Source organism: Aplidium turbinatum, chromosome 13, assembly GCF_918807975.1.
Source record: "Aplidium turbinatum chromosome 13, kaAplTurb1.1, whole genome shotgun sequence".
Classification (NCBI taxonomy): domain Eukaryota; kingdom Metazoa; phylum Chordata; class Ascidiacea; order Aplousobranchia; family Polyclinidae; genus Aplidium; species Aplidium turbinatum.
Window position 1 is genome coordinate 1100739 of NC_137484.1, and position 27214 is coordinate 1127952.

At 40.8% G+C, this 27214-nt stretch overlaps 1 protein-coding gene and 1 long non-coding RNA gene across 2 annotated transcripts in view; both read right to left on the reverse strand.

Moving 5' to 3' along the window:
- Positions 1 to 444: 444 nt before the first annotated feature.
- LOC145781586 (uncharacterized) lies at positions 445 to 1627 on the reverse strand. Its single transcript, XR_014290774.1, has 2 exons — positions 1526 to 1627; positions 445 to 679 (listed from the first exon to the last, which is right to left on the reverse strand). It is a non-coding gene; the product is annotated as an uncharacterized LOC145781586 (long non-coding RNA).
- Positions 1628 to 5073: 3446 nt separating this feature from the next.
- LOC145782352 (SH3 and PX domain-containing protein 2B-like) overlaps positions 5074 to 27214 on the reverse strand; it is a 67169-nt gene continuing 45028 nt past the window's right edge. The window contains exon 14 of the mRNA XM_082594136.1: positions 5074 to 5461. Coding sequence (XP_082450262.1) covers positions 5210 to 5461 — 252 coding nt within the window. The 3' untranslated portion in view covers positions 5074 to 5209. The remainder of the gene's footprint in view (positions 5462 to 27214) is intronic.

The following is a 27214-nucleotide window of genomic DNA, read 5'->3' on the forward strand; positions in this document are numbered from 1 at the left end:
GCAAATATGCAAATAAACGAATCCCTGATGACTATGCATCTAAACATTAGATCTCTATCCAACCCAAACAATTTCTCTAAACTTCAAGCCCTTGTAACCTCAATGAAAATTAAACCACATATAATATCCATCAATGAAACATGGCTAAAAATAAATCAGATTGGTGAATTTACCTCCCTAGCAGGGTATGTTTTTCTTGCAAACAGCAGATGCAAACAAAAGGGCGGAGGAGTAGCACTGTACATTAAAGATAATCTTATGTTTTCTGTAAGAAATGACTTGACTATTATGAAAGAAAAAAAGTTTGAATCTCTTTTTGTTGATTTATTTGTGAACAAGAAAAAGTTAACTTGCGGTACTATTTATAGATCCCCTCAATCACTTTGTGCTGTCAACTCTGATTTTCTGCAGACACTCCTTCTAACTATAAAAACAATATCAAAATCAAATGCACAATGTTTTATTATGGGAGATTTTAATTACAATCTATTAGACCATAACAACTGTCACACTAGTAACTATGTTGATGCAATGTTTGAATACAGCTTCCACCCATTGATAACTAAACCAACTAGAATTACTTCATCCAGTTCCACAGCTATTGATCACATATGGACAAATGTCTATAATGCCAAAACAAATGCTGGTATAATAGTCGACTGCATTGCTGACCATCTGCCTGTAATACAATGCTCCCAATTAGGTTTAATTCAAGAATTTTCCCACTTCAAAGAGAGAAGGTGCTTTAGTAACACAAACATCTGTAATTTTGTTGAAAGACTATCAGAGTTTAACACTAAAAATATTATGGAAGAAACTAACGCTGATGCAGCTTATAATAGGTTTTTTAACAATTACTCCGAATTATTTAAAAATAGTTTTCCTGTCAAATCAGTGAAACACATGAAAACCCAATGTTGGTATGATGCTGAACTCTGTGAACTTCATAGAAAAAAACAACTTGCATATAAAAAATATATTAGAAAATCATCTGAAATAAATAAATCCCGGTACAATGCTCTGAGAAACTTTTATGTTAGATCACTGAAACTCAAAAAGCAAAATCATTTCAAAATTACTCTGTTAAAACACAAAAATGATCTTAAAAGCACCTGGAGTGTTTTAAATCAGCTATTAGGGAGAAGCAAGTGCAATAAATGGTCCCGTCTGGTTGCTGGAGATAAAATCTTAGTTCACAACAAAGATAAAGCTGACTTCTTTAATGAATATTTTTCTTCAATTGCATCAAAGCTAGTTGATAAAATCCCAAACACAACTTCACAATTTTCAGATTACCTTTCCAATCCTATTAGTAAATCAATTTTTTTACAGCCCACCACCACTCTTGAAATTAAGCAAATTCTCTCTTCCTTTCAATCCAAACTAAGTCGTGGCATTGATGAAATACCAACAAAAATTATAAAAGCTTCCCCAGACAATATACTTACTGCACTTGCACATATATTTAACCTATCCTTAACCAATGGCAAATTCATATCATCATTCAAAACATCAAAAGTAATACCTGTATTTAAAAAAGGGAAAGCAGAAGACTGCAGTAATTATCGACCAATCAGTTTATTACCATCAATTTCAAAAGTACTTGAGAAAATAATGTACAATAGAATATACAATTTTCTAGAAGGCAATAACTTCTTCTATGGTCAGCAGTTTGGTTTCAGACAAAATCACTCAACAAGTCATGCAGCATTACACCTTGTTGATAAAATTTCAAATGCAATTGAAAGAAAAGAAGCAACACTAGGTATATTTTTGGACCTGTCCAAAGCATTTGATACTATCGATCACCACATTCTGCTAAACAAACTTTACTATTTTGGTATTAGGGGAATAGCCCATGACTGGTTCAGAAGTTACTTACAAAACAGATTTCAAGTTGTAAAAGTATCTCACTCAATGTCTGCTAAACGAGAAATATGTTATGGAATACCACAAGGATCGATCCTTGGACCACTATTATTTTTAATCTATGTTAATGATTTTTCGAGATGTTTAGTACACTCTGAATCTATAATGTTTGCTGACGATACCAATTTATTCTTTTGCAGTAAAAATTATGACAAACTTTTCGAAATGGCGAATGAGGAAATGACAGGAGTAACAAACTGGTTAGCAGCAAATAAGCTATCACTAAATGTAAAAAAAACAAAATACATGTTATTCAATAGCACCAATAAACTTTCAAACCTCCCTTACACACTGTCTATATGCAATCAACCCATTGAACGTGTCAACACTATTAGTTTTCTGGGCATACTGTTGAGCGAAGACTTATCATGGAAACCCCACATGCTATCCTTACTGCAAAAACTTCGCAAAAACTTTGGAGTGATCTGCAAGGTTAAGTCCTACTTAAACACCAACAATTTGATTTGCCTTTACCATTCCTTAATTGAAAGCAATCTCCGGTATTGCATAAGTGTATGGAAGCATGGTCATGTAACTGTTTTAAATAAACTTCAAAAGATTTGCAACAAATTTATCAAAATGATTGCAAAGCATGAATCAAATCACTCTAAATCCCATAATTTCTTCACAATAGACGAACTATACACAATAGAAACTGCAAAATTTATGTTCAAACTCAAACACAATCACTTACCCCAGTGCTTTAATTCTCTATTTCAACTTAATAACAATTTGCACTCAATATCAACCAGAAGCAACAATCACTTTTTCCTCCCCTACTTCTCCAAAAGACTGACTCAACAATCCATTCAGTTTAGTGGAGTTAAAGTGTGGAACAATCTCCCGAAAACCATCACCGAAACTGAAACCTTTTCAATATTTTGCAGTAACCTGAAAAAGCACTTGCGTTCTGAAAATCAACCTATGCTGTAACTCTTTAATTCTGACTGTGTTGCTGATTGTTGCACCAAATCCTGGTATAGCATGCCTTGCCAAATGCCACTTTTGTAAATTTATCCTACAATATTACTATATTATACATTAACATATCTTACTATACGTATATCTTATCATATTACACCCGAATGGATGACGATGATGATTACTATCTTTACTCTATACCATGAATAAGCTTCTATACGGTATTGCATAATTTAATATTTGCCAGATAAGAATATATCACTATGTTACTACAAGCTTGCATCTAACTGTAACTACCCCCTAATTATTATAAGCTATTATGTTCGTTCAGAGAATGGATTGACTTTTCGTAAGATTATTGTTTAGGTTGGTTTGGAAAAGATACTTGAAACAACTCAGACACTACTACATCCTTCATCGGCACTACCAAAGAGTCTCCACCTCTCATTAGCGATACCAAAAACACTCCATCCCTCACTGATGCTATAAAAGATGATTCAACTCTTATTGGCAATACCAAAACCACGCTGCTATATATACCATCATGCTTCTTATGCTTTTACATGTGCAAGAAATTAATTTAAAAAACAAAGCTTTTCTAACTATTTTATCTTGATAATGAGCTGCCATATTGTGTATTTGTTCTGCAATCTATAGGCTACTTAATATCGTTGCTGCGAACACTTTATTTCTGTATAAAATCTGTAAATAATCCATGTTTTGATAGTCCATTACCTAATTACAATATGTGTGTGTGTGTGTGTGTGTTAGTTTGTTTTTGTGATGTTGTTAGGTTCAGTCGTGTTCTCGTTGCTTTAAGAATTGGCGCTTCAATTGTTTCAGCAACGAAGAGGCGACTGATTCTTAACTAATTCATCTAGGCTACTTGTTTTACAGTATCAGGTTTGGTGGCCGTGCTTAACTATACTTATCGATGCAAATACCGCAATATTAGATCTTTTTATGCACGTCTTAAACCATTAAGGTTTTGCCACCTTTTCCTTTTGTTGGTTTTGTTACTGTATTTCTTTTTTACAATATCATTTCTTTTTGCGTTCTGACAAAGAAAAATAAATTGAATTGAATTGAATTGAATAAGAGTAAGACTTTAAAATCAACACAAATCTTCCATGCATGAGTATTATAACTTCCAAAGCAAAAGTCTCGTGTTTTCATACGACTCTTTCATGCAAGCCGAATAAGCTATAGAGATAAAAGCAAAATTGTTCCATTGTACAATCAAACAGCTTTCAAAATAAATCCACTTTCACGATATTTAGCCTGTACCAAGCATGTCGGCAGCAGTGGCCGAGTGGTTAGCGCGTTGGGCTCGCAGTCGAGAGCCTGCGTGTTCGACTCCAGCCACCCGCACTGCTGTTGTTTCTCTGGGCAAGAAACTTTACGATAATTGCCTCTACCCAGTGATCGATTTCGAGTAATGGGTATAGTACCAAATTTAAGTCATAAGCAGAGTAGACAACCGGAAACAGACATTGCCGTCGGCTGCAGCGTGGGTCAGGTGTACGTCGGAAGGCGTACACCGATGCATAGCGCTCAAGTCCGCTTTCCCGCAATGCAGGATAAAGATAAACATACAAATACAATACAAACAAACAAAAGTGGTTTCAATGTGGAAAAGACAATTTTCCTTTAACCTGGGTCCAAGAATAAGAGCAGACTCGTTTGATAATTTCAAAGCTCTGCTTGGCTGAACTGTTGCCGATGCTGATCATGGTCATAGTCTGAACATTCTGTCAATTGGCTATCAGATGAACATTTTTCACTAACAGAATGTTGAGACTATGACCATTAGTAACTGTAAGAATAGGCCTAAGAAAGCCAGTTTGAACATTGAAAGCAATGTTCTTCAAAATGTCATAATTAATGTATTACAGTATGATATCATAAGAAAAAGTGATTCAACTGTGACAATGACTAGTATGACTCAATAATACGAGATGTTTCTTAGAGCAGGCTGTAATGCGAAAACTTTAAATCACAAGTTGTAAAAAATCCTGACGTGACAGAAAGAAAGTGACTTCATATTCGGAATCAGCATTAGAAACTTATCCCAAAAGTGATATTTTTACCCAAAGAATAAAAATCATGTCGACCAAACAATTTGACTAGGTCTAAATTATTGGTTTTTCAGATAACTACGTAGCCTATTTCATTAGATTGCAAATGTGTGGTAGGCTCTCATAGATGATACATGTAGCAATGCACTAATGACAAAATGTCATATTGTTGAATGCAGTGATGATAGTTAAAAACAGAAAAATTGCTTTATGTCTGAATAAGAAACACCATGGAAACACCTAAAAGCAACACATTTAGTCTGTTAAACCAAATCACTGGCTTACGGACATCCTGTCAGTTTGACCAGGTTGGAGTGGTCTCCTACAACCAAGGTATTAGTTTTGTAAAATGCTACTAGTGCACTAACACTTGTAAAAGTTTTTTCGCCGCCACTATATGCTCCAGTTGCGTACAGACCATCATCACGTAATCGAATGTGAAAGTTGAATATGACGTTGCGGTGCATTAGTGTCAAAGAGTAAGGGTTACTGGAATCGCCTTTGGTGCTTGGTCGGATAACAAAGCAGCCTTCCTGGAAAACACAAAAATAAAACCTTATTCTATTTATTTTTTAAGACTGAGCTCGCGTCATTAAAACTGCAACTTCTTTTCATATATTTTTATGTACATTTGGATGGACAAAGCAACGTAGCAGTGGAAGAACGTGGAAGCATTTGCATACGTTGGTGTAGAAAAAACAGGACTTAAAAAAATAAAAGATTACTGAAAACTGAGATTTCTATTAGAAGTTTTAAATTGCTTGATAGCGACAAATTAAATACGGTGCTACCTTAGAGCAAGGGTCTCAAAACGCGGCCAGCAAAAACGTTTTGGTGCGCCAGCGATGCATTTACAAACTTTTAAATAATTAACAATTACAGTAACTTTTTAAGTTCCAGATATTATTTTGTACATATAAAGAAATAAAATTTAGTATAAAATTGCTCAAAAAAATTGAAAATGCCCATCAAACTTCACACAACTTTTAAGCACTACTGTCCCGTCATTTTATTGCATGCGAGATACTAACATTGTTACATCACAATCACATTGCCTATTCACTTCTTATGCCCTTATCGCAATAGTAAAACTTTGGTATACCGCCGTGCGCGTCACCTCCGAGATAACAAGGCCAATTATCCGATTGTGATTTCATGCACTATCGATACAGATTGCTGAACTGAAGTGCATAAACACAGTTAGGCTGAGCTGTTGTGACAAGATGTTCAGGTGATAGGCTACCGTACTCTATAAAACACAAAATCCGTTTAGGCAGCAAAGTTTAGCGATTCGTGTGCAGCAACCAGCAAGTTAAGTTAATCAAGCATAGTGGTCTTGGGACATTGATGGACTATTAAGCTGTAATGGTTTTCAATCCTATTAGTAAATCAATTTTTTTACAGCCCACCACCACTCTTGAAATTAAGCAAATTCTCTCTTTTTTTCAATCCAAACTAAGTTGTGGCATTGATGAAATACCAACAAAAATTATAAAAGCTTCCCCAGACAATATACTTACTGCACTTGCACATATATTTAACCTATCCTTAACCAATGGCAAATTCATATCATCATTCAAAACATCTAAAGTAATACCTGTATTTAAAAAAGGAAAACCAGAAGACTGCAGTAATTATCGACCTATCAGTTTATTACCATCAATTTCAAAAGTACTTGAGAAAATAATGTACAATAGAATATACAATTTTCTAGAAGGCAATGACTTCTTCTATGGTCAGCAGTTTGGTTTCAGACAAAATCACTCAACAAGTCATGCAGCATTACATCTCGTTGATAAAATTTCAAATGCAATTGAAAGAAAAGAAACAACACTAGGTATATTTTTGGACCTGTCCAAAGCATTTGATACTATCGATCACCACATTCTGCTAAACAAACTTTACTATTTTGGTATTAGGGGTAGCCTATAGCCCATGACTGGTTCAGAAGTTACTTACAAAACAGATTTCAAGTTGTAGAAGTATCTCACTCAATGTCTGCTAAACGAGAAATATGTTATGGAGTACCACAAGGATCGATCCTTGGACCACTATTATTTTTAATCTATGTTAATGATTTTTCGAGATGTTTAGTACACTCTGAATCTATAATGTTTGCTGACGATACCAATTTATTCTTTTGCAGTAAAAATTATGACAAACTTTTCGAAATGGCGAATGAGGAAATGACAGGAGTAACATACTGGTTAGCAGCAAATAAGCTATCACTAAATGTAAAAAAAACAAAATATATGTTATTCAATAATACCAATAAACTTTCAAACCTCTCTTACACACTGTCTATATGCAATCAACCCATTGAACGTGTCAACACTATCAGTTTTCTGGGCATTCTGCTGAGTGAAGACTTGTCATGGAAACCCCATATGCTATCCTTACTGCAAAAACTTCGCAAAAACTTTGGAGTGATCTGCAAGGTTAAGTCCTACTTAAACACCAACAATCTGATTTGCCTTTACCATTCCTTAATCGAAAGCAATCTCCGGTGTAGCAGTCCAAGAGTTACTGCATGCCAGAAGTTACAAGAGTTGCCAAATATTTCATTTAAATTTTATTTAATTTTGTTTTGAAAAATAACTAATTTTTTAACCTCTCAAAAGGTCAGATTAATAATTATAAGTATTTTGTAATGTTAACTGAAAAGCTTGCATTAGTTTGAGAGCAATGAATTCATTACACTTAGTTAAAACAATTTTCGCTTTTCTATCGTTTGCGAAAACGCCGGGCACCGCTGGTAACTTTTGGACTGACAGTAACTTCCAGACTGCAACGCAGCAGAAGCAGTCCAAAAGTTACTGCTATTGTAAGTGGGTGTGCTTTTTCGAAATTTATTTGGGAAAACTTGTAAATGGACTGAAACTTCACTTGGTCAGTAGATTAAACCCTCTGCAAGTATGCAAAAAATGAATCCCAAGGATAAATATTCTCACCACGAAACCATAATTCTAGACTTTAAGTTTCGTGCCACGTGTTTTCGATGGGAGTCCAACGGAAATTCATTGGAATCTCAAAGTGTTCAACACTTTCGTAAAAGCTAAAGCCTTCCTCGCGTGTGAGACTGTGATAGCCTGCTCACAGTGCTCAGTGCTTACTGAAGGTTGGTGGCGTTTTGACTACCGGTTGGCCTACATGTAGCCTAAGTTACTTTATATTTCTTCTAAACGGTAGTTATGAAAAACCAGACCAAAAATAGGCTCAGTGCTTCATTCACTAGAAAACTTTGGTTTTAACTTTCATGAAATAGGCCTACATAAAATATAGTCAAAGACTATGTTCGTCAACTACAACTCAAGACCAGCGGCTAACAAGTCAGCCTTCAAATGCAAACTTTGCACGATATATTAAGGCCTGTAGCTTATTAAATGCCACCGATTCACGTATAGCCACGATTTAAACTTTGAAATGTTTGGAACAATGATCAATTAAATTATTTGTTTCAACAGCGCCATATAGCCTACAACGAGTCAATAAAACACTCATAATACTACATTGTGAATCGTAGGTTGCATCATAGCACAATCAGGATGACAGCAAAAGACTATAGACTAAGTGGTCATCTCGTTAATCACCTCCTCATGCAAATTTATTTGCCAAGACACGGACATAACATCAAATGGTATAATACAAACAAATCAGGTTAAAATGATAGCACACGTAAATTGTTAGGTTCCAAATTCAAATTTCATTCCAATACAGCAACAATTTCTGGTACAAAAGTCATTTTTTAACATTCATCTTATTTTCGCTTCATTCCCAATTACGTTTCTGCTGTAAATCATGTTGTTAAGATGCAATGGTGGATAAGTCTTCAAGTTCAGCATGTTTCCAATGTTGAAATCATTTATACAAGTCTGCTGCAAGCGTCAAATCTGAAAATCCTGTTTTAGTAACTTCTGGACTGGCAGTAACTTTCAGACCGCGTATACACGGTCCAGAAGTTACGGTAACTTTCAGACCGCAGTAACTCCTGGACCGTTACACCGGTATTGCATAAGTGTATGGAAGCATGGTCATGTAACTGTTTTAAATAAACTTCAAAAGATTTGCAAAAAATTTATAAAAATGATTGCAAAACATGAATCAAATCGCTCTCAATCCCATAATTTTTTCACAATTGACGAACTATACACAATAGAAACTGAAAAATTTATGTTCAAACTCAAACACAATCACTTACCCCAATGCTTTAATTCTCTATTTCAACTTAATAACAATTTGCACTCAATATCAACCAGAAGCAACAATAACTTTTTCCTCCCCTACTTCTCCAAAAGACTGACTCAACATTCCATCCAGTTTAGTGGAGTTAAAGTGTGGAACAATCTCCCGAAAACCGTCACTGAAATTGAAACCTTTTCAATATTTTGCAGTAACCTGAAAAAGCACTTGCGTTCTGAAAATCAACCTCTAACAACCTATGCTGTAACTCTTTAATTTTCTGACTGTATTATTGATTGTTACACCAAATCCTGGCATAGCATGCCTTTCCAAATGCCACTTTTGTAAATTTATCCTACATATATTACTATATTATACATTAACATATCTTAATATACGTAGGCTATATCTTATCATATATTACACCCGAATAGTTAAGGATGATGATTACTATCTTTACTCTTCCATGAATAAGCTACTATACTGTATTGCATAATTTTATATTGCCAGATAAGAATATATCACTAAGTTACTACAAGCTTGCATCTAACTACCCCCTGATTATTATAAGCTATTATGTTTGTTCAGAGGATCGCTTGACTTTTCGCAAGATTATTGTTTAGATTGGTTTGGAAAAGATGCTTGAAACAGCTCAGACACTACATCCTTCATCGGCACTACCAAAGAATCTCCACCTCTCATTAGCGATACCAAAACACTCCATCCTTCACTGACGCTACAAAAGATGATTCAACTCTTATTGGCAATACGAAAAACACGCTGCTGTATCATCATACTTCTTATGCTCTTACATGTGCTGGAAATTAATTTAAAAAGCAAAGCTTTTTTAACTATTTTATCTTAATAATGAGCTGCCATATTGTGTATTTGTTCTGCATTCTATAAGCTACTTAATTTCGTTGCTGCGAACACTTTATTTCTGTATAAAACCTGTAAATAGTCCTTGTTTTGATAGTCCCTTATGTAATTACCATATGTGTGTGTGTATTAGTTTGTTTTTGTGATGTTGTTGGGTTCAGTCGTGTTCTCATTGCTTTAAGAATTGACGCTCCAGTTGTTTTAGGAACGAGGAGGCGACTGATTCTTAACTTATTCATCTACTTGTTTTAATGTATCAGGTTTGGTGGCCGTGCTTAACTATATTTATCGATGCATATACCGCAATATTAGATCCTTTTATGCACGTCTTAAACCATTATGGTTTTGCCACCTTTTCCTTTTGTTGGTTTTGTTACTGTATTACTTTTTCACAATATCATTTCTTTTGTATTCTGACAAAGAAAAATAAATTGAATTGAATTGAATGGTAGGCTACCTTGGTTTGGAATCTTTATCCTCGGACTGACCAAGCCTTTGATAAGTTATTACTGGTAGTTTTGAATAGCTACTTGTAGGCTAGACTCGTAGAGGCTTATTGGCAAAGTAAAGTTTTCCGATCGTTGAATTATTGTTGCTGGAGAATTATTTCATAAAAATGTTTCATTAAATTAGCAAGGAAATAGGATTTGACCAAGTAGTGTGTAGCCCAGCAGCAGACTGCTGAATATAGGCTAAGCCATCTTTACATTACCGTTCATCTGCACGTTTTCAGCAGCATGGGCACAAAGGTACGGAAAAAACGTTTGTATAGCCTACCTATCACGGGTCATAATTTAATAAAATCGTTAGGCCTAGTAAGGTGGTTGCAAGCAGTAGGAAATCACATTTTATAACTTTTTGTATTATACTGTTAAACTTACGTTCATATTGGATAGTTAGTTGCTAAATAGTTAATCTATTAATTTCTCCTTTACAGTTCATTGATACACCATAAGTGAAAGTTTATGCTTAAGATATGCCTAATTCATGTTGTGTGCCAAACTGTCAAGGAAACTATAAAAATGGACCAAAGGTTCGTGTATTCAGATTTTCCAAAAATGAAAAGCTACAAAAAAGTGGCTCAATGCTATTCGAAGAGACAAAAGTTTGTTGTTACCAACAGCAGTAAGGTAGGTTTCTCCAATTTCGCTATTTACTATTGTAGGCAGGGCTGGATTAACCATTAGGCTAATAAGGCTAGCCTTAGGCCCTGGAAAAATTCGGCCCTCAATTTTTGTAAAGCTGATAATGATACAGATCCAGTACCAGTACTGTTTTTGCTTAAAAACGAATGACTGAGTTGAGTCAATACATATGAAGAGCCCATTTCCAAAACCACGTAGGCGCCACCATGGCCATGGCGCCACTTTTACCGAAATTGAGTTTAGAGCAGAGCTTTTCAACTTGAGGGTCGCGAGCCGTTTTTCGGAGGTTTGCGAGGCGCTTAAAATTCCAGTGTATTGTTTTCAATTCTTTTTTGTCAGAAAAGATTAAAAACTGTGTTTTTTTTGCAATTACCCATTCCTTTGCTTGAGGTTGTCCGCCCCGTTAGCTCAGTGGTTACGCGCCCGGCTCAAGATCACGCGACGCTGGTTCGACTCTCGGGGTGTGCGCTTGAGCAACGCATTTCAGGACTGCTCTGCATTCAGCGGCACCTAGTGAATGGAATAATTCCCCGGCAACAATACTTCAACAATTGAAAAACTTTACTCTGCCAATTTCGATAACCGGACCTGTGTCAAGAGCCTCTACAAATAAGCTTATTCGAAACTACCACGAATAACCTATCATGGCTTTGTCAGTCCGAGGATAAAGATTCAAAACTAAACCAAGGTCGTTTAAGCTTTCAGGCGTTGCAAAGGCTTTAACTATAGGAAAGCATTTGATATTTTTTACCAAATTCTTGTACGTTGTTTTGTGCAGACTAAAGTTAACCAGTAATCACGTTATGGTAAAAAAGCAAAAGTATATAGAATTTTATGCAAAATAAGTGGTGTTTTCAATGGCATTGAAAAAAATTGGTGTCGGCTATTTTGTTTGATAGTTCTTTCAGCAACAGGTGTACGCATTGACAAACATAATAGTTAAAAATATGCAGCACCAACCGTTTCACTGAAATTGATTTAAATAAATCCATAAAAAATTGCAATAAATTCAACCGGTGAAAGCGCGAAAACGTAGATTATTCTCATTATTTTTCTTCTTTTATCTAGCTAAGATTGATAGAAAGTGGTAATAACAATCGGGGGAAATGTAGGCTAATAAAAGCCGTAACAACATCGCAAAAAAACGTTTTTCGTTTCGGAAGCTTACGTTGGAACAGCAAAACTAAACATAACTGGATGTCGGCATGAATCAAATTTTGTTAAATTTTGCATTAAATATGCTTTTGTTGAATACTTTTATGGGGGGCGGGGCGCGAGACTACATTGATTGCTCTGAGGGGGCCGTGGTAGAAAAAAGGTTGAAAACCCCTGGTTTAGAGTGTCATTAGGTAAAATATCACCCCTAAATACTATCTATTTCTTTCTTTCCAACATCTTTTCCATCTGCTTCAAATTTGACAATAAAGGTGGTGTTTGTTTCCGAAACCAAGTATGCGCTTTCATTATCCTAGCCATTTTTCTGTTATGTTTATGTTATTTTGCAGTAAATAATTTCAATTTTTCATGTGTGTATTTTTTTAACTTTTTGTAGCTTGGTTTGCAAAATTAGGCCCTTCTCTAGTAAACAGCCTTAGGCCTACAATACCTTTAATACGGCCCTGATTGTAGGCATGCATAATACATAGCCTACATACATTTTCATTGTCTTAAAGAATACGTAGCCTACCTTCAAACACTCTGTACAATTTACATGCCTTTATTCTCATAGGTTTGTGAATTGCACTTCCTAGAAAATGAACGGGAAAAGGTGGCAAAACCTTGAAAGGTTTAAAAGTGGATTCCATTAATGCTGTGCACCAAACTTGTGATGCCCTTGTTGTATTACAAAATACTGCTTCAACATCCAAATGAGACAGCACTAATAATGCCTTGATTTTAAACTTAATTTTATCACTACTGTTGCCGTTGAAGTGTTGAAAATTTATCTTGTAATTTTGGAAAAAACAAAATGGGGTCGCATGTAAATGTTGAAAATCATTTTCATTTAAATTGGGGTCGTTTCAATGGTTGGAGACCACTGCCTTAGAGGCCAGATTTGGGCAATACCGCCAGTTAGCTGGCGCCCAGTATGATGTGTCATTGCGTCAAGTGTATGAGTGTGAAAAAAGCTTCAATTGCTTTCTGTTAGGTAAGACTGAATTAGGACACAGTTCTCGCTGAATTGGGATGAGTTTAGTGACAAATTTAAAGGTGGGGATGCAGCTTCAGTTACTGTTTGTCAAGACAAATTTTCTTCATTACAAACTTACATACCGGTTATAACGTATGTTGCTGGGTGCTGCTTTTACGCTGTTACTAAACGGTTGGGTTGCACTGAACGCAAGCAGAGAGTAGTTAGTCCTCACTGTGATGCCAGTGGCTTGTAGGTATTTTCGAAAATTTATTAATAGTGGCTTGTAGGTATTTTCAATGAATCTACAGTACGAAGTTTGCAACTGTATGGGAAAACACGACCCGCCTTTTAATAAACTTCGGAGTTCATTGAGTTTATTCTTAACATTTAGAAAACAATGTCTGTGAAGACCCCATCGAAAGGTTTGCTTGCATATTATTCTGCTATCAACCAACGTTATAAACTTTGACACTTGTCAGCTGCAATAAAGCTAACAAAATGCTCAATTGTGAAGAAAGGGGCGTTCTTCCCGGCTATCAGCACAAGGCGAGCACTCACTAGATCAGCGAGCAGTTGCGATTCGCTAACCATAACGGTGTAGCTTCCACGCTAGCCATTCAGACCATCCAATCAAACAATATGTTTCTCGGCAGCCGATTTGTGGCAAGAATTGACAGCGATAGACACCGTGTTTCGGCTCGTCAGTATCGCACCACTAGTGTTCAACTGTTTTATTTGCATCAACAGCGCACGGGTACAAAGGATTGACACGGCGAGAGAGCACAAACAAACATAGCCGGGTCGAAGACTTTAGGAAACCGGCCTGCCACACCCCGCGGCGGCAGGGAGCGGCGTGATTTAGGGGTGACGATGCACCCGGAGGGGTAAGTCCACCAGCTTAGGTCGCGGGGCCAGGCTGGGGAGTCGAGGTACCTGTGGAGGGAGAGTGTGGATCGAAAACGTTACATGACCCGTCCGCAAATTTAGAATGGCGGAGCGGGCCAGGGAGACAGGCTCTTTCTGCATAGCCCAGAAGAATGGCCTGCGACGGGCCGGGCGTCCCGTCGCGTGTGGACGCTGGAATCGGCAGTAATTGACTGCCGGGCGGCGCCCACGTCTCCTTCACGCGACCTCGGCGCAGGTACTTGACCCGGTCTGCCAGTAGGCAGAGCGGATAAAATTGGGGTCTACCACGAGGAAGAGAGTCAACTATTTAAAGATAATTTGGCTATCGTGGCAGACGAAATTCAATAAAAATGTGGAGCAGAGGCTCGATTAATCAATAGAAACAAAAAATATAGGTGGGAATGGAATACATACTCAGTTACTCACTGGAGAAGAGTAAGCTTTGATTCAGCGAGCACGGATGTGCACTGGCCAGACGTTGAGGCAGGTTCGCCCAGCTGGGTCGGGGAGGCTAGCGATCGAAACCAGGGGCACTGATAGGCTACATTACCAGGAAAAAGTAGAAAATTGGGGTGGAAATTTTGAGGCTGCATCGAGTTGATCAGGGGATCGTGTAGATCAATGCGTTGAAAGCAGAGCGAGGTTGATCCGAGCGGGCAAGAACAGCGTTACAAGGCGAAGGCAGCGTAAGATAATTCGAAACAATTGATTGATTAATACATAGAGATCTAGTGATGATTGAAGTTACTTAATTGCTGTTAAACCAGTTGTAGCGGCCAGTTTCCTTTGCTTTCTTTTTTGTTTTGTTGGTGCTCTCTACCGCCTTCCGCAAGGCACGCCTGACGCACTGTAAGTAAATGTGTGTTTTAATCTTTTAATATTTTTTTTATGTTTCAGCACTGGAACATTGTTAAATTTAAATCAGTTTTTGATCACCTGCTGAAAGACACAATTAATTTGTCATAAACGCCATTGTTGGCTATTGTTCTCTGATTCCTGTTTGGTGTTACCTGGTGATTTGGTATTTGCTTAGATTTGAACCTTTTGTTTTTCATCTTTGTTTGTGTACTTTCTTTCCTTTATGCCTCTCGGCCATGTACGACCTGGGTGACCAAGTTTTTGCCTTTGTTGCACATATTTGCTAGCTCCCATTCATACACTGCATTTTTATACAAGTTTGCTAGTGCTCAGTTCAAATAGTCTCTGTAGACAGGGTTTCTACATCATTTAAATTTAACAGTAGGACATATCCTTTGTTGGTTTAAACTACTTTTTTAGGTCTTAATTCTTTTAAACATGTATCAGACAATTCCTAATTGCCCCTTTGGTCGTAGACTTTCCAAGTTTAGAAGCAATATACAATACTAAAATGAGGGGGATTGCTCGAATCTGAAAGAAATGTTTTAGCTGCCATAGCTGATGGTTTTAGCGCTCCTAAGGTCAGAGAACTAGAAATAGATTTTTTTCGATAGTCATAGTGACACAATGTGTGCTTGCTTGAATGCTTGGATCTTATGAGTACCATTCCTTCAAGCAATGTGCACATGGAAAGGAAATCCATTGTCAGAGCTCAGTGTGAGAGGTTGAATTCACTGAAACTGGCAATGGATAGCCGGTGTGCGACATATACAAAACAACACAAGACTGTTGGCCCTGGTGCCATGCACTCATCTCTCAATCAGGTAGATAAACCCTTTTGTCCCTCTAGCGGCACCAGGGAAAGAATGCGTAGATTGGCTCGTGAAGCCATACTAGAGTATGAGCTGAGTGCCCCTAACCAAAACCAATCTACCTCTCCATTAGTGTCTGCGAGTCAAACGGATCCAAAGCAAGTCTTTAAAAAATCCTCCAAAGCGACCGATAAAAGTGACTTTATCACTCTCGACCAAACAGGGGAAGTTGGAAGTTGGACTTCTTGCCACGACGACCCAAACAGGGGAAGTTGGACTTCTTGCCGCGACGACCCAAAGTCTCACCAAAACGACAAGCAGTAGCCAGTACCTGCAACTGGTGAACATTCGTCAGGTGTTTACCACTCATGGACACCAGAATCTGTCAATTCTGCCACATGCAGACGCCTTGTGGGTCAAGCTTACAAGCACCCAGTCTTGGTGAGTCACATTCCTTAGCCAACGCTATTTACAGCATGGCTTGTTCCATGCAATATCAAAGCCAATCCTTGCGTGAGGAAGAATTGTTTGATGGTACGCCTACTAAGTACCATCAATTCATTTCTCATTTTGATTCCTTTGTCATACGAGGTGTGTTGGATCCAGCTATTAAACTGGATCGACTTATATCTTCTTGTAGTGTACAGGTGATGCAAGAGATTGCATTGCGAGCTGTGTACTGTGTTTCTCTTCTGAGCATGGCTACCAAGAAGCAAGGAAGTTACTGGAGTCCCACTATGGCCAACGGCATACCATTGTTGGTGCTTATGTAAGCAAGTTAACTGAAGGTCCACCAATCAGGGCCAATGATCCTGCTGGTATAAACAGATTGGCCAGGGAGATGAGAAATTGTGAAATGGCTTGCAAGGGTTATGAGATGTCTGATCTGGATACACAACAGACAATTGGAAAGATCTTCAGCAGGCTTCCAGTCCATCTACAGCAGGCTTTTGCTAGCAAAGCAAGTTCGCTGTTAGGAGCTGGTCACAGGGTTAAATTCTGCGACTGCGACCGAGTTTCTTCAAGCTCGCGCCGAAGTTGACCGAAGCTTTCTTGGTCAATTAATTGGCCAAAGGAAAGATAAATTGAAGCCGGATGCATCTAACTGGCGGAGTACAGGGGCATCCTCATACTTCACCCATGGCGCACCGATAGAGAGATCTAAATGTGTGGTTTGCACCGAAAATCACATGTTAGCTGACTGCAAAAACTTCCATCATATGCCCCAAGATCAAAATGGAAGTTGGTGTTGGACCATCGGTTGTGCTTCAACTATCTAGGAGACCACTTCGTTCGTCGTTGCCAAAGCAATAGCAAGTGTGGGATATGTCCAGAGAAACATCACTCCCTGCTTCATAACGGAAGATTGCATGGGAGAGAAGGAGAGCAAGGCCCCTTGCATGGTGGGAATGAAGAGCATCCAAGGGTGTCCACGAACATGATTATTGAAGGTGATACTGAAGACGTAGCGGTCACTTGCGCAAGTAGCGATGTGTGCTCCCGAGGGGATGGTATGGTGAAGTTAAAGGTTGTTCCTGTCACAGTGTATGGAAGTGATAGCCAGCATTGTATTAGCACATATGCGTTTTTGGATGAAGGGTCTAATACCACATTGTGCTCCACTAGTTTAATGGATCGGCTGCAAATGAAAGGACAAAATGTGAAGTACTCTCTTTCTACTGTAGCCTAAGTGGCACTTGTGTAGAGCAAGGGTACAGGCTTTCCTTTTTGGTTAAAGGCATCAATGAGAGCACTATGGTGCCCTTGAAAAATGTACTTGTTGTTGCTAACTTACCAGAGTGAAGTGACAGCATCCCTACAATGAGGGACACGGAAGGACGGGCATACATGAACGATGTGAGATTCCCAGAGCTTGTGGGTGAGAAAGTGGAGATCTTGATCGGTGCAGATGTGCAAGTTGCCCACCGTTCACTGGAGCGCAGAGAAAGTCCGCTTGGAGGTCCTGTAGCATTGAAGACTGAACTTGGATGGACTCTGGTAGGCCCGATTAATGACCAAGTTCCTAACAGTAGCTTGGCGTATGTTAACTTTATTCATAAAGACAGCTCTCTTCTCCATGCTCAGATGGAACGTATGTATAACCATGACTTCAATGATGGCCCTAATGTTGATGGTTTTTTTCTTTCCATCAATGACAAAAAGGCTGTTTCGCTGATTGAGAAGTCAGTGAAAAGAGTAGAAAGCCACTATGAGATTGCCTTGCCCTGGAAGTCAGAAAACACAGAGTTACCATGCAATCGTGTTATAGCTTACAAGAGATTAATGTATTTACAGCAGAGATTTCTAAAAGATGATGGGTTATTTCAACAATACAAGGATAAACTTTCTGGGTATATCATAAACGGACATGCACAAAAGGTTCCTGAAGACCGATTGGCACCAACAAATAAAACCTGGTACATTCCCCACTTTTCAACCAGTGGAAAATTCAGAGTTGTCTGACTGCGCAGCCCAATACAAAGAAAAATCGTTGAATGGAACATTGTTATCTGGACCAGACCACATCAGCAACCTTGTTGGAGTTCTTAACCGTTTCCGCACTAATCCATTTGTATTGGTAGGGGACATAAAATCAATGTTTCATCAGGTGTTGGTGCCCCCTAACGATAGTGACAGCCTTAGGTTTCTTTGGTGGCCCAATGGCGACCTGTCTAGGGACCCAGAAGATTATCAAATGCTGGTTCATCTTTTCGGTGCAGTCTCATCTCCCAGTTGTTGTGGGTTTGCTTTAAGGTAGGTTGCAACTGACAACATGCTGAACAAGGGACCTGTTGTGTTAGATGCTATTCGTCGAAATTTCTATGTAGATGACTTTCTCAAATCTTTTAAAAGTGTCCCTGAAGCCGTACTGATTGTAACTCAGTTGCGGGCCTTATTAAAGTGTGGTGGTTTTGATCTTGTAAAACTGCGAAGCAATTCGAGTAAGGTACTATAGAGGCCTTTCCAAGTGAAGACTGTTTATCAGCCAGCATCAACTTGGACTTGGAGGCAACAGAGGACAAGAAGACCTTGGGCGTGCACTGGAACACCCAGACAGACAGTCTTGTCATCAGAGGTGGGCACCCGCTACTTTTAAGGTAACGCGTTACCCGCTACAGCTACTTGGGCCAAAGTAGCGCGCGCTACCGCTACCCGCTACCAATTTACAAAAGTAGTGCGCTACCCGCTACCGCTACTCAGGCCAAAGTAGCGCGCGCTACCGCTATTTCTTCCGCTACTTTTGTCTAAAATGACACTAGGAAACACTCAAGTCCCTAGTGACGCAAAAATGACCTTGAAAACGAATGTTATTCGTTTAGCCTACGCTGTCATTTTAACGTCGTTATAGAAAACACATTCTAAGGGAAATTTATTGTTACGCATTTTTCAAAAACACGAGCATTTCAAAATGAGTGTCACTAAGTCCTGCCCGCTTTCGCTTGAGCACATTTTTTCCAACAGAGAAAAGTCTTTCCACCGCAGCACTGGAAGGAGTGGGGGTGTTGTATTTAATGAAAAGTCTCGACATTTGGTGACGACATTTGGTGACGACATTTGGTGACATTTGGTGACGAGAGTGGGAGAGCATTTGAATTTAGCTAATTTTAATAAAAACAGTGCAATTAAAGACCATATTAGAAACTGCCAATCGTGCTCTAACAATAAACCGTCTTTGCAGTCTTTCAAAATTGTTCGTAAGTGTTTGTCCGAATTCGACACCAAGATTCACGAGGCATTGATCATCAAATCTTTAAACCCAGGGCTCAACAGGCAATTATTTGCTTGCGGAGCTTCTTACCTTTTAGCAGTTTTTTGATAATCACGTCTTGTGTTTCTCGCATTCACTTTGTTTTGTGCCACTATCTCTTGTGCTTCTGTCTTTCTTGCGTAATCTGCCTGAGTCCTTGTCTGAACAATCAATTAATTTTACCTCTGAAATACTTGACCCGTTGTGCTGTGTAATTTTCAGTTATCATTTTGTGTGAGCGAGGCAGTTTCTCAAATGTTTAGCTTTGACCATATTTTTGCTGTGATACTATATGATTCTTTAGCATTTCTTTTAATAATGTATTTCTTATAGGCTTGAAAAGGGCTATATGACTAGCCGAAAACGTTCGCTTTTTGTTTTTTGTTTTTATAATGTTAAATGTAGTGTTGTTGCTGAGTTATGTCTGTTTAATGAAAAGATGTTTTAACTCGGTATTCGAAAAGCTCAAGGACTTTGTCCGAAAAAAAGACGTCCACAATTGTTGCTTCCTTCTGCACCGACGTTTCACGGGATGGCGCAAACACTTCAAAAAGTACATCCTCAGAGTCATGACTGGTGTTGGTGTCACTCTTCTCGGTATCAACCTGGCTTGATGTCTCCCGCAACAGTCGAATTACATCTGTCTTGACTTTTTCTCGCAGTGCGTCAGCATCATCCGTGGAAACGTAGTGCAGAAATTGTAGCCACGACGTCTTGAAAGAGGGATGAAGACATCATGCCATAACGCATTTCATGTTGTTGAAGCACTTGTTGAATCGTTTCTTCACCCCTTCAAAGACTTTCACTTTCAACTCTTCACAGGTCACAAGATCACTGATCTCGGTCAACTTCTTCCCGCAAATTGTGATGGTTGGAAGCAAAACTCCGTAATTATGCCTTGGACTCGCCCTGGAGAATGTCTAAAGCCTGGCAGATAGGCTTCATCACACGGAGATATTCGCCGAAGAAGTTGACGTCAGCTAGAAAAGACCAAAACTTTGCAACCAAGCCGATTATATAGCTGCTTGACCACGCCAGTATTGCAAAAAACACAAGCATTTTTTTCAATTTAAATTAAAAAGTAGCGGGTAGCGGGAGTGCGACTGAAAAAAAGTAGTGCCGCTACCACTACTTTGGAATAAAAATTGCGCCGCTACTGCAGCCGCTATTCCAACTAAAAAATAGCGCCGCTACCGCTACTTTTACCAAAAAATAGCGCCGCTAGTAGCGCCGCTACAAAAGTAGCGCGCTACTGCCCACTTCTGCTTGTCATTAAGGTCAACATTCAGCCACGCCCAGCCACCCGTCGTGGAATTCTATTGATGGTTAGCCAATTGTATGATCCTTTAGGCATCGTGCAGCTCTTTGTCCTCCCTGTGAAGGTACACATGCAATGGGCTGGGTTGGGATGAAACTATTCCGTCAAATCAGCATAAAATCTGGGAACAATGGCTTAGTCGCCTCCCTCAGTTGGAGGGCATCTCTATCCCACGCTGCCTCTGCAATACCAGTTTAGCAGTTGACAATGCTCAATTCCACTGTTTTTGTGATGCGAGTCAGACAGGTTATGGCGCAGTGGCTTACTTGTGAGTGGTTGACAGTTGTGGCAATGTGCAGGTTTCCTTTCTTATGGGAAAGTCGAGAGTAGCCCCTTTAAAGTCTCAGACCATTCCTCGGTTACTTTTCCTTGACCATTCCTCAGACCATTCCTTGTTACTTTTCTCAGGAAAAAGCTTGATGTAGTGATCAGTACCACAACCTTTTGGACAGATTCAACTTCGGTGCTGCAGTACATTCAAAATGCTTCAACTAGGTTTCAGGTTTTTGTTGCTAAGAGAATTGCTGCCATCTTTGGATCTCTGGATGACTCTGGATCGTGATTCAGCCACTCTGGATCAGAACCTTCTCAGTGGCGGTATGTCAATACCACAAACAATCCTAGTGACCTGGCTTCTAGGGGTATCATGCCGGACTTACTTGACAAAGCTAGAAACTGGTTTACGGGTCCAGATTTTTTTTAAATGAGTGAAACTGGCTGGCCTTCTTTTCCCAATCCGGTGCCTTTTGTGGCAAGCAGTGATCCCGAGTTGAAAAGGCAGTATCGCATCAATGCATTAACCATGCAGTCTGACGATCATACCACCGCGCTGGATCGCCTGTTGCATCACTTCTCCTCATACCTTCGCCTTAAAAGAGCTGTGGCTTGGATGCGACGTTTCAAGCAATTTTTGAAATCTAGTGTCAAGAGAAGTACCTTTAAGGAACCAAGTAAAGCAAACTTGACGGCCCAGGAGCTAGACGAGGCAGCAGACGACATAGTGAGGCTTGTGCAGAAGCAGACCTTTGCTAGAGAGATGGCGCAGCTGCCTCATCACGAGACCTTTAATGCTTCTTCAAGTCATACCCCTACTGTGAACCTTAAGTTCTCCCCTCTGCGCAAGCTTTGTCCCATCATTGTGCATGGCATTTTACGGGTTGGGGGTCGTCTGCAGAGATCACCTTTTTGCTTGGAAATGAGGCACCCCATTGTCTTGCCTAGTAATCATCATGTCACAGGCCTCATTGTAGATTTTTTCCATTGTAGAGAAGGACACTATGGCACATTACACACACTTAATGCCACCCGTGAAATTTTTTGGATTGTTAAGGGCCACTCATCAGTAAAAAGGTTTTTAAGGAAATGCTTAAAATGTCGCAGCATTGGCGCCTCTCGTGGCCAACAGCTAATGGCAGCCCTTCCAGAGTTCCGCGTAGCTCCCGGGAATGCGGCATTTTCGTGCACTGGGGTAGATTACATGGGGCCTATCCTCGTCAAACGTGGTCGAAGCATGGTTAAGCGTTACATCTGTGTTTTCTCCTGTCTGGCCACTAGAACCATTCACTTAGAAATCTCTCATTCTCTTGAAACTGCTTCCTTTCTTCAAGCCTTGCAAAGGTTTACCTGTCGCCGTGGTACTCCAAATCAGATTGTCAGTGACAATGGCAGCAACTTTGTTGGCGCCGACCGCTTGCTCAAAGAAGGTCTGAAGAAGATGAATGCAAACCTAATTGCCAACAAGCTGAGTTGCCGTGGGATTGAATGGAAGTTTAACACTCCAGCCGCGAGCCATCAAGGTGGCATATGGGAGAGAATGACAAGATCGGTTCGTAAAATCCTATGTGCATTAACTGATGAAAAGGCTTTAGGTGATGAAGAACTTCTGACGTTTGTTACCGAAGTGGAGCGAATTCTCAATGGGCGCCCCTTGACACCAGTGAGTTCCGACTGGGACGACATGGACGCCTTGACGCCGAACGCCCTTTTGCTTGGGAAGATAGACAATTCTCTACCACCAGACGAATTTTTGAAGTCAGATGGCTACAAGAGGTCCTGGCAACTGGTGAACTACCTCGCCAGTCAGTTCTGGAATCGATGGGTAAAGAGTTATCTGCCAACACTACAAGTCCGACAGCGTTGGCTCCAACCTGCCAGGAATCTTCGCGATGGTGATTTAGTCTTGATGGTCGACGAGTCGTTGAAAAGAGGACTGTGGCCCAAAGCGCGCGTCATCGAAGCTTACCACGACGAGCACGGTACTGTGCGGACTGTAAAGATTAAAACTGCAAGTTCGACTTTCCGTCGAGATGTGCGAAAACTCTGCCTGTTGGAGGCCGTGGAGTAAGAGACTATTATACGACGAATTGTTTTGCATTATGTGTGTGCATGCGTTTTTATTGTATTCCCAACTTTCGTGTCATTGGCTTGTTTTGATCTTGTGTGTCTTCAATCACACAGTCGTAACGCTAGAGCCTGACTCGTCATCTTACATTAATGTGGGAAAATCTAGAAGACACCTTGAGCCAGAACATGCAAACCATCTCAGCTTATCTCCAGAACTGGCGACTGAAACTCAGCGAAACCAAAGCTGTGGCGACAGCTTTCCACCTACACAATCGGGAAGCTGATCGTGAGCTACATGTCCACAACAACGGAAAACCTCTGTCCTTCTGCCCCGAGCCAAGGTATCTTGGGGTGACACTAGACAGATCGCTCACATACCGCCACCATTTGGTGTCACTGCGCAAGAAACTGACACCCCGCGCTGCACTACTGAAGCGCCTGGCAGGCTCTAGCTGGGGGGCGAGGGCTGACACTTTGCAGCCTTAGCCCTTGTCTACTCTTCAGCAGAGTACTGTGCACCTGTCTGGTGCCGCAGTGCTCACTGCCACAACATCGACACTGCTATAAACAGCGCCCTGCGCACAGTGACCGGATGCCTGCGCCCCACACCATTGGAAAATCTCCCCATTCTCGCTGGCATCCAACCTGCTGAGCTTCGTAGCGAAGAAGCCACTCTGTCCCTCGGTCGACGGGCACTGGAGCCTAACCATCTTCTCCACAACAAGATCTCTGCCTTCCCAAACGGGCACCCCCGTCGACTGAAATCAAGACACCCATTCGTGCCAGCCGCTCGGCTTCTTATCAACGAAGCTGATGAACAAGACATCTCTGCGGCTACTTGGGCGGACCATAAATGGAATTTTGAATGGAGGTCAAGCACCACCAGACCCCATTCATTCATCCGCGACGCCGACACACGCCCATCGGCCTGACACTACGGAGACAGGTGCGCCTCAACCGTCTCCGTACGGGCGTCGGGCTTTTCCGCTCAACCATGCACCAATGAGGAATGGCTTCTTCCTCCTCCTGTGAATGTGATGCCGAGGAACAGACCGCAGACTACATCATCAATGATTGTACCATCTTCAAGCCACCTGACGGAGTCGAAGGTCTGCGCGTCATGGATGATGAAACTAAAGACTGGCTGCTCTCTAGCAGTCTTCCAGTGTAGTCCGGGAACATCGTGAATCTGGGGTGGTAAAAGGATAGACCCTCGGCCCCAGAAGCTCACACGACGACATTAATGTTTTTTGTTTTTCTTTGTAACCCTTTTTTTGGATGTTAGCCATACTTCTGTGCGTGTACTTTAACTTTAATATAACCATTTGATGGCATGGTTACATTGGGGCGGGTGTAGCGGCCAGTTTCCTTTGCTTCCTTTTTTGTTTTGTTGGTGCTCTCTACCGCCTTCCGCAAGGCACGCCTGACGCCTTGTAGATTTCGATAAATTTAGTTTTTTGGTTATTGTCCACCATGGAAAGAGCACTGTAAGTAAATGTGTGTTTTAATCTTTTAACATTGTTTTTATGTTTCAGCACTGGAACAGCACTGGAACATTGTTAAATTTAAATCAGTTTTTGATCACCTGCTGAAAAACACAATTAACTCTCGGGGTGTGCGCTTGAGCAACGCACGTTAAGGACTGCTCTCCATTCAGCGGCATCTAATGGATGGAATAGTTTCCCGGCAACAAGACTTTAACAATCGGAAACTTCACTCTGTCAATCTCGGTGACCGGGCCTGCGTCAGTGATTTAAAGCCTCTACAAGTATGCGAAACTGCCAGGATTAAGCTCTGCAAGAAGCTTTCCCAGTCCGAGGATAAAGATTCAATCAATCAGTCATAAACGCCATTGTTGGCTATTGTTCTCTGATTCCTGTTTGGTGTTACCTGGTGATTTGGTATTTGCTTAGGTTTGAACCTTTTGTTTTTCATCTTTGTTTGTGTACTTTCTTTCCTTTATGCCTCTCGGCCATGTACGACCTGGGTGACCAAGTTTTTGCCTTTGTTGCACATATTTGCTAGCTCCCATTCATACATTGCATTTTTATACAAGTTTGCTAGTGCTCAGTTCAAATAGTCTCTGTAGACAGGGTTTCTACCCCAGTCTCGATTCACAATGTACATGAGACGTTTTATTCCTTTTCTTTGTTCATTTTTGAATGCTTGGGTTTGATGAGACTGGAGCATTATAAAAAAGATGACACTGGTTTATAGACATGAGGTGATGAACCTACGAGAACCGCTCTTTTCAGAGCGCGGCAGTCCCACTGCCGACAAGTACCGTCGTCCCACCATCTTACAGCTGAACGCTGAGGGCATCACATCCAGCAAGATTGATGTGATCGAGCAGCTCGCTCATAAGAACCGAGCTCTTGTCATCCTCCTCCAGGAGACCCACTGCACTTCTGCAGACAAGCTAGTAATTCCACACTATTCACTAGCTGGGTCAACCCAAAGCAGGAAACATGGCCTCGCCACGTTCGTCCATGAGAGCTTGAACTGGACGCTTGCAAACTCCTCAGTCAATGAAGAAATAGAATGGGTTTGTGTGAGCATTGAAAATTACAACATCATCAATGTATACAAGCCACCATCCTCACGCCTGAACCCATCATCTATACCCGCATTCCCCTCACCCAGTATCTATGCTGGTGACTTTAACTGCCAGCACACCGACTGGGGTTACAAATACATCAACAGCGACGGAGAAAGCCTGGCTACTTGGGCTGCGAACAACAACCTCGCCCTCCTCTACAACCCAAAAGATCCAGCCAGCTTCTGGTCCGGACGCTGGGGAACGGGCACCAACCCTGACTTGGCCTTTGCAAGCATGGACACAGACAGCTCTCTTCCTGATAGACGTGTGCTGGAGAAGTTCCCACGTTCCCAACACCGACCTTCGCTTATCACTGCTCCTAAGCTTGTCTCTCCCATCCCAAGTGCCCCAGTGAAGCGATGGAACTTTAGAAAGGCCAATTGGAATCGCTACAGCCTCATAACCAATCAAAATGTGGCGGAACTACCATCACCTTCTACCGCCAACGTGGATGAGGCCTACCAAGACTTCTGCCGTGCTATCAAATCCGCAGCTAAACAAGCTATCCCTCGCGGCCGCCGAAAGAACTACACGCCGTGCTGGGATTCAGAGTGCGAAAATTTATACCGCTCTTATGTTCGTGCCTCACCAGGTGCTGCCTCTACCTCAGCCGCAACAAAACTGCTCGATCGGCTAGACTCAAGGAGGCTTGAGAGATGGAAAAACACCGTCAACACTATCGACTTTACACACTCTAGCCGGATAGCATGGAGTACTGTCAATAACCTTACTGGTCGTTCAGCACGACCCTCCCGCCAATGCCGCGTTACTGCCAATAACATCGCATCAGAACTGGTGAAAAATGGGACCTACAAAATAGGCGATCGCAAGTTCTCCAAACTTGTAAAGAGGGAAACGTCTGATCTCTGGAAAATCCCAACACCAGACGAGGAAAGCATCTCTGATGAGTTTACGTCGGATGAGTTCACCGCTGCCCTACAATCTACTAAGACCCGTAAGGCCCCTGGTCCCGATAACATCTGCCCCGAACTTGTACTCCATGCGAGACGAGCCAAAGTAGTCGCGATCCCTAAGCCTCATAAGCCACAAGAGGATCCGAAGAGCTATCGACCTATATCTCTTCTCTGCATCCCTTTTAAAATCTTCGAACGTCTTATCTACACTCGAGTCGAACCAATTATAGACCCACTCTTGCCCCGGGAGCAAGCTGGTTTTCGACATGGAAGATCTACTGTGGACCAAGTCACTCTCTTGACTCAAGACATCGAAGACTGCTTTGAGGCAAAGAAGAAGGCTGGTGCTGTGTTTCTCGACCTCACAGTTGCATACGACACTGTATGGCACCAAGGCCTCACCTGCAAACTGCTCCGCCTGCTCCCGGACAGGCACATGGTCCGCATGATC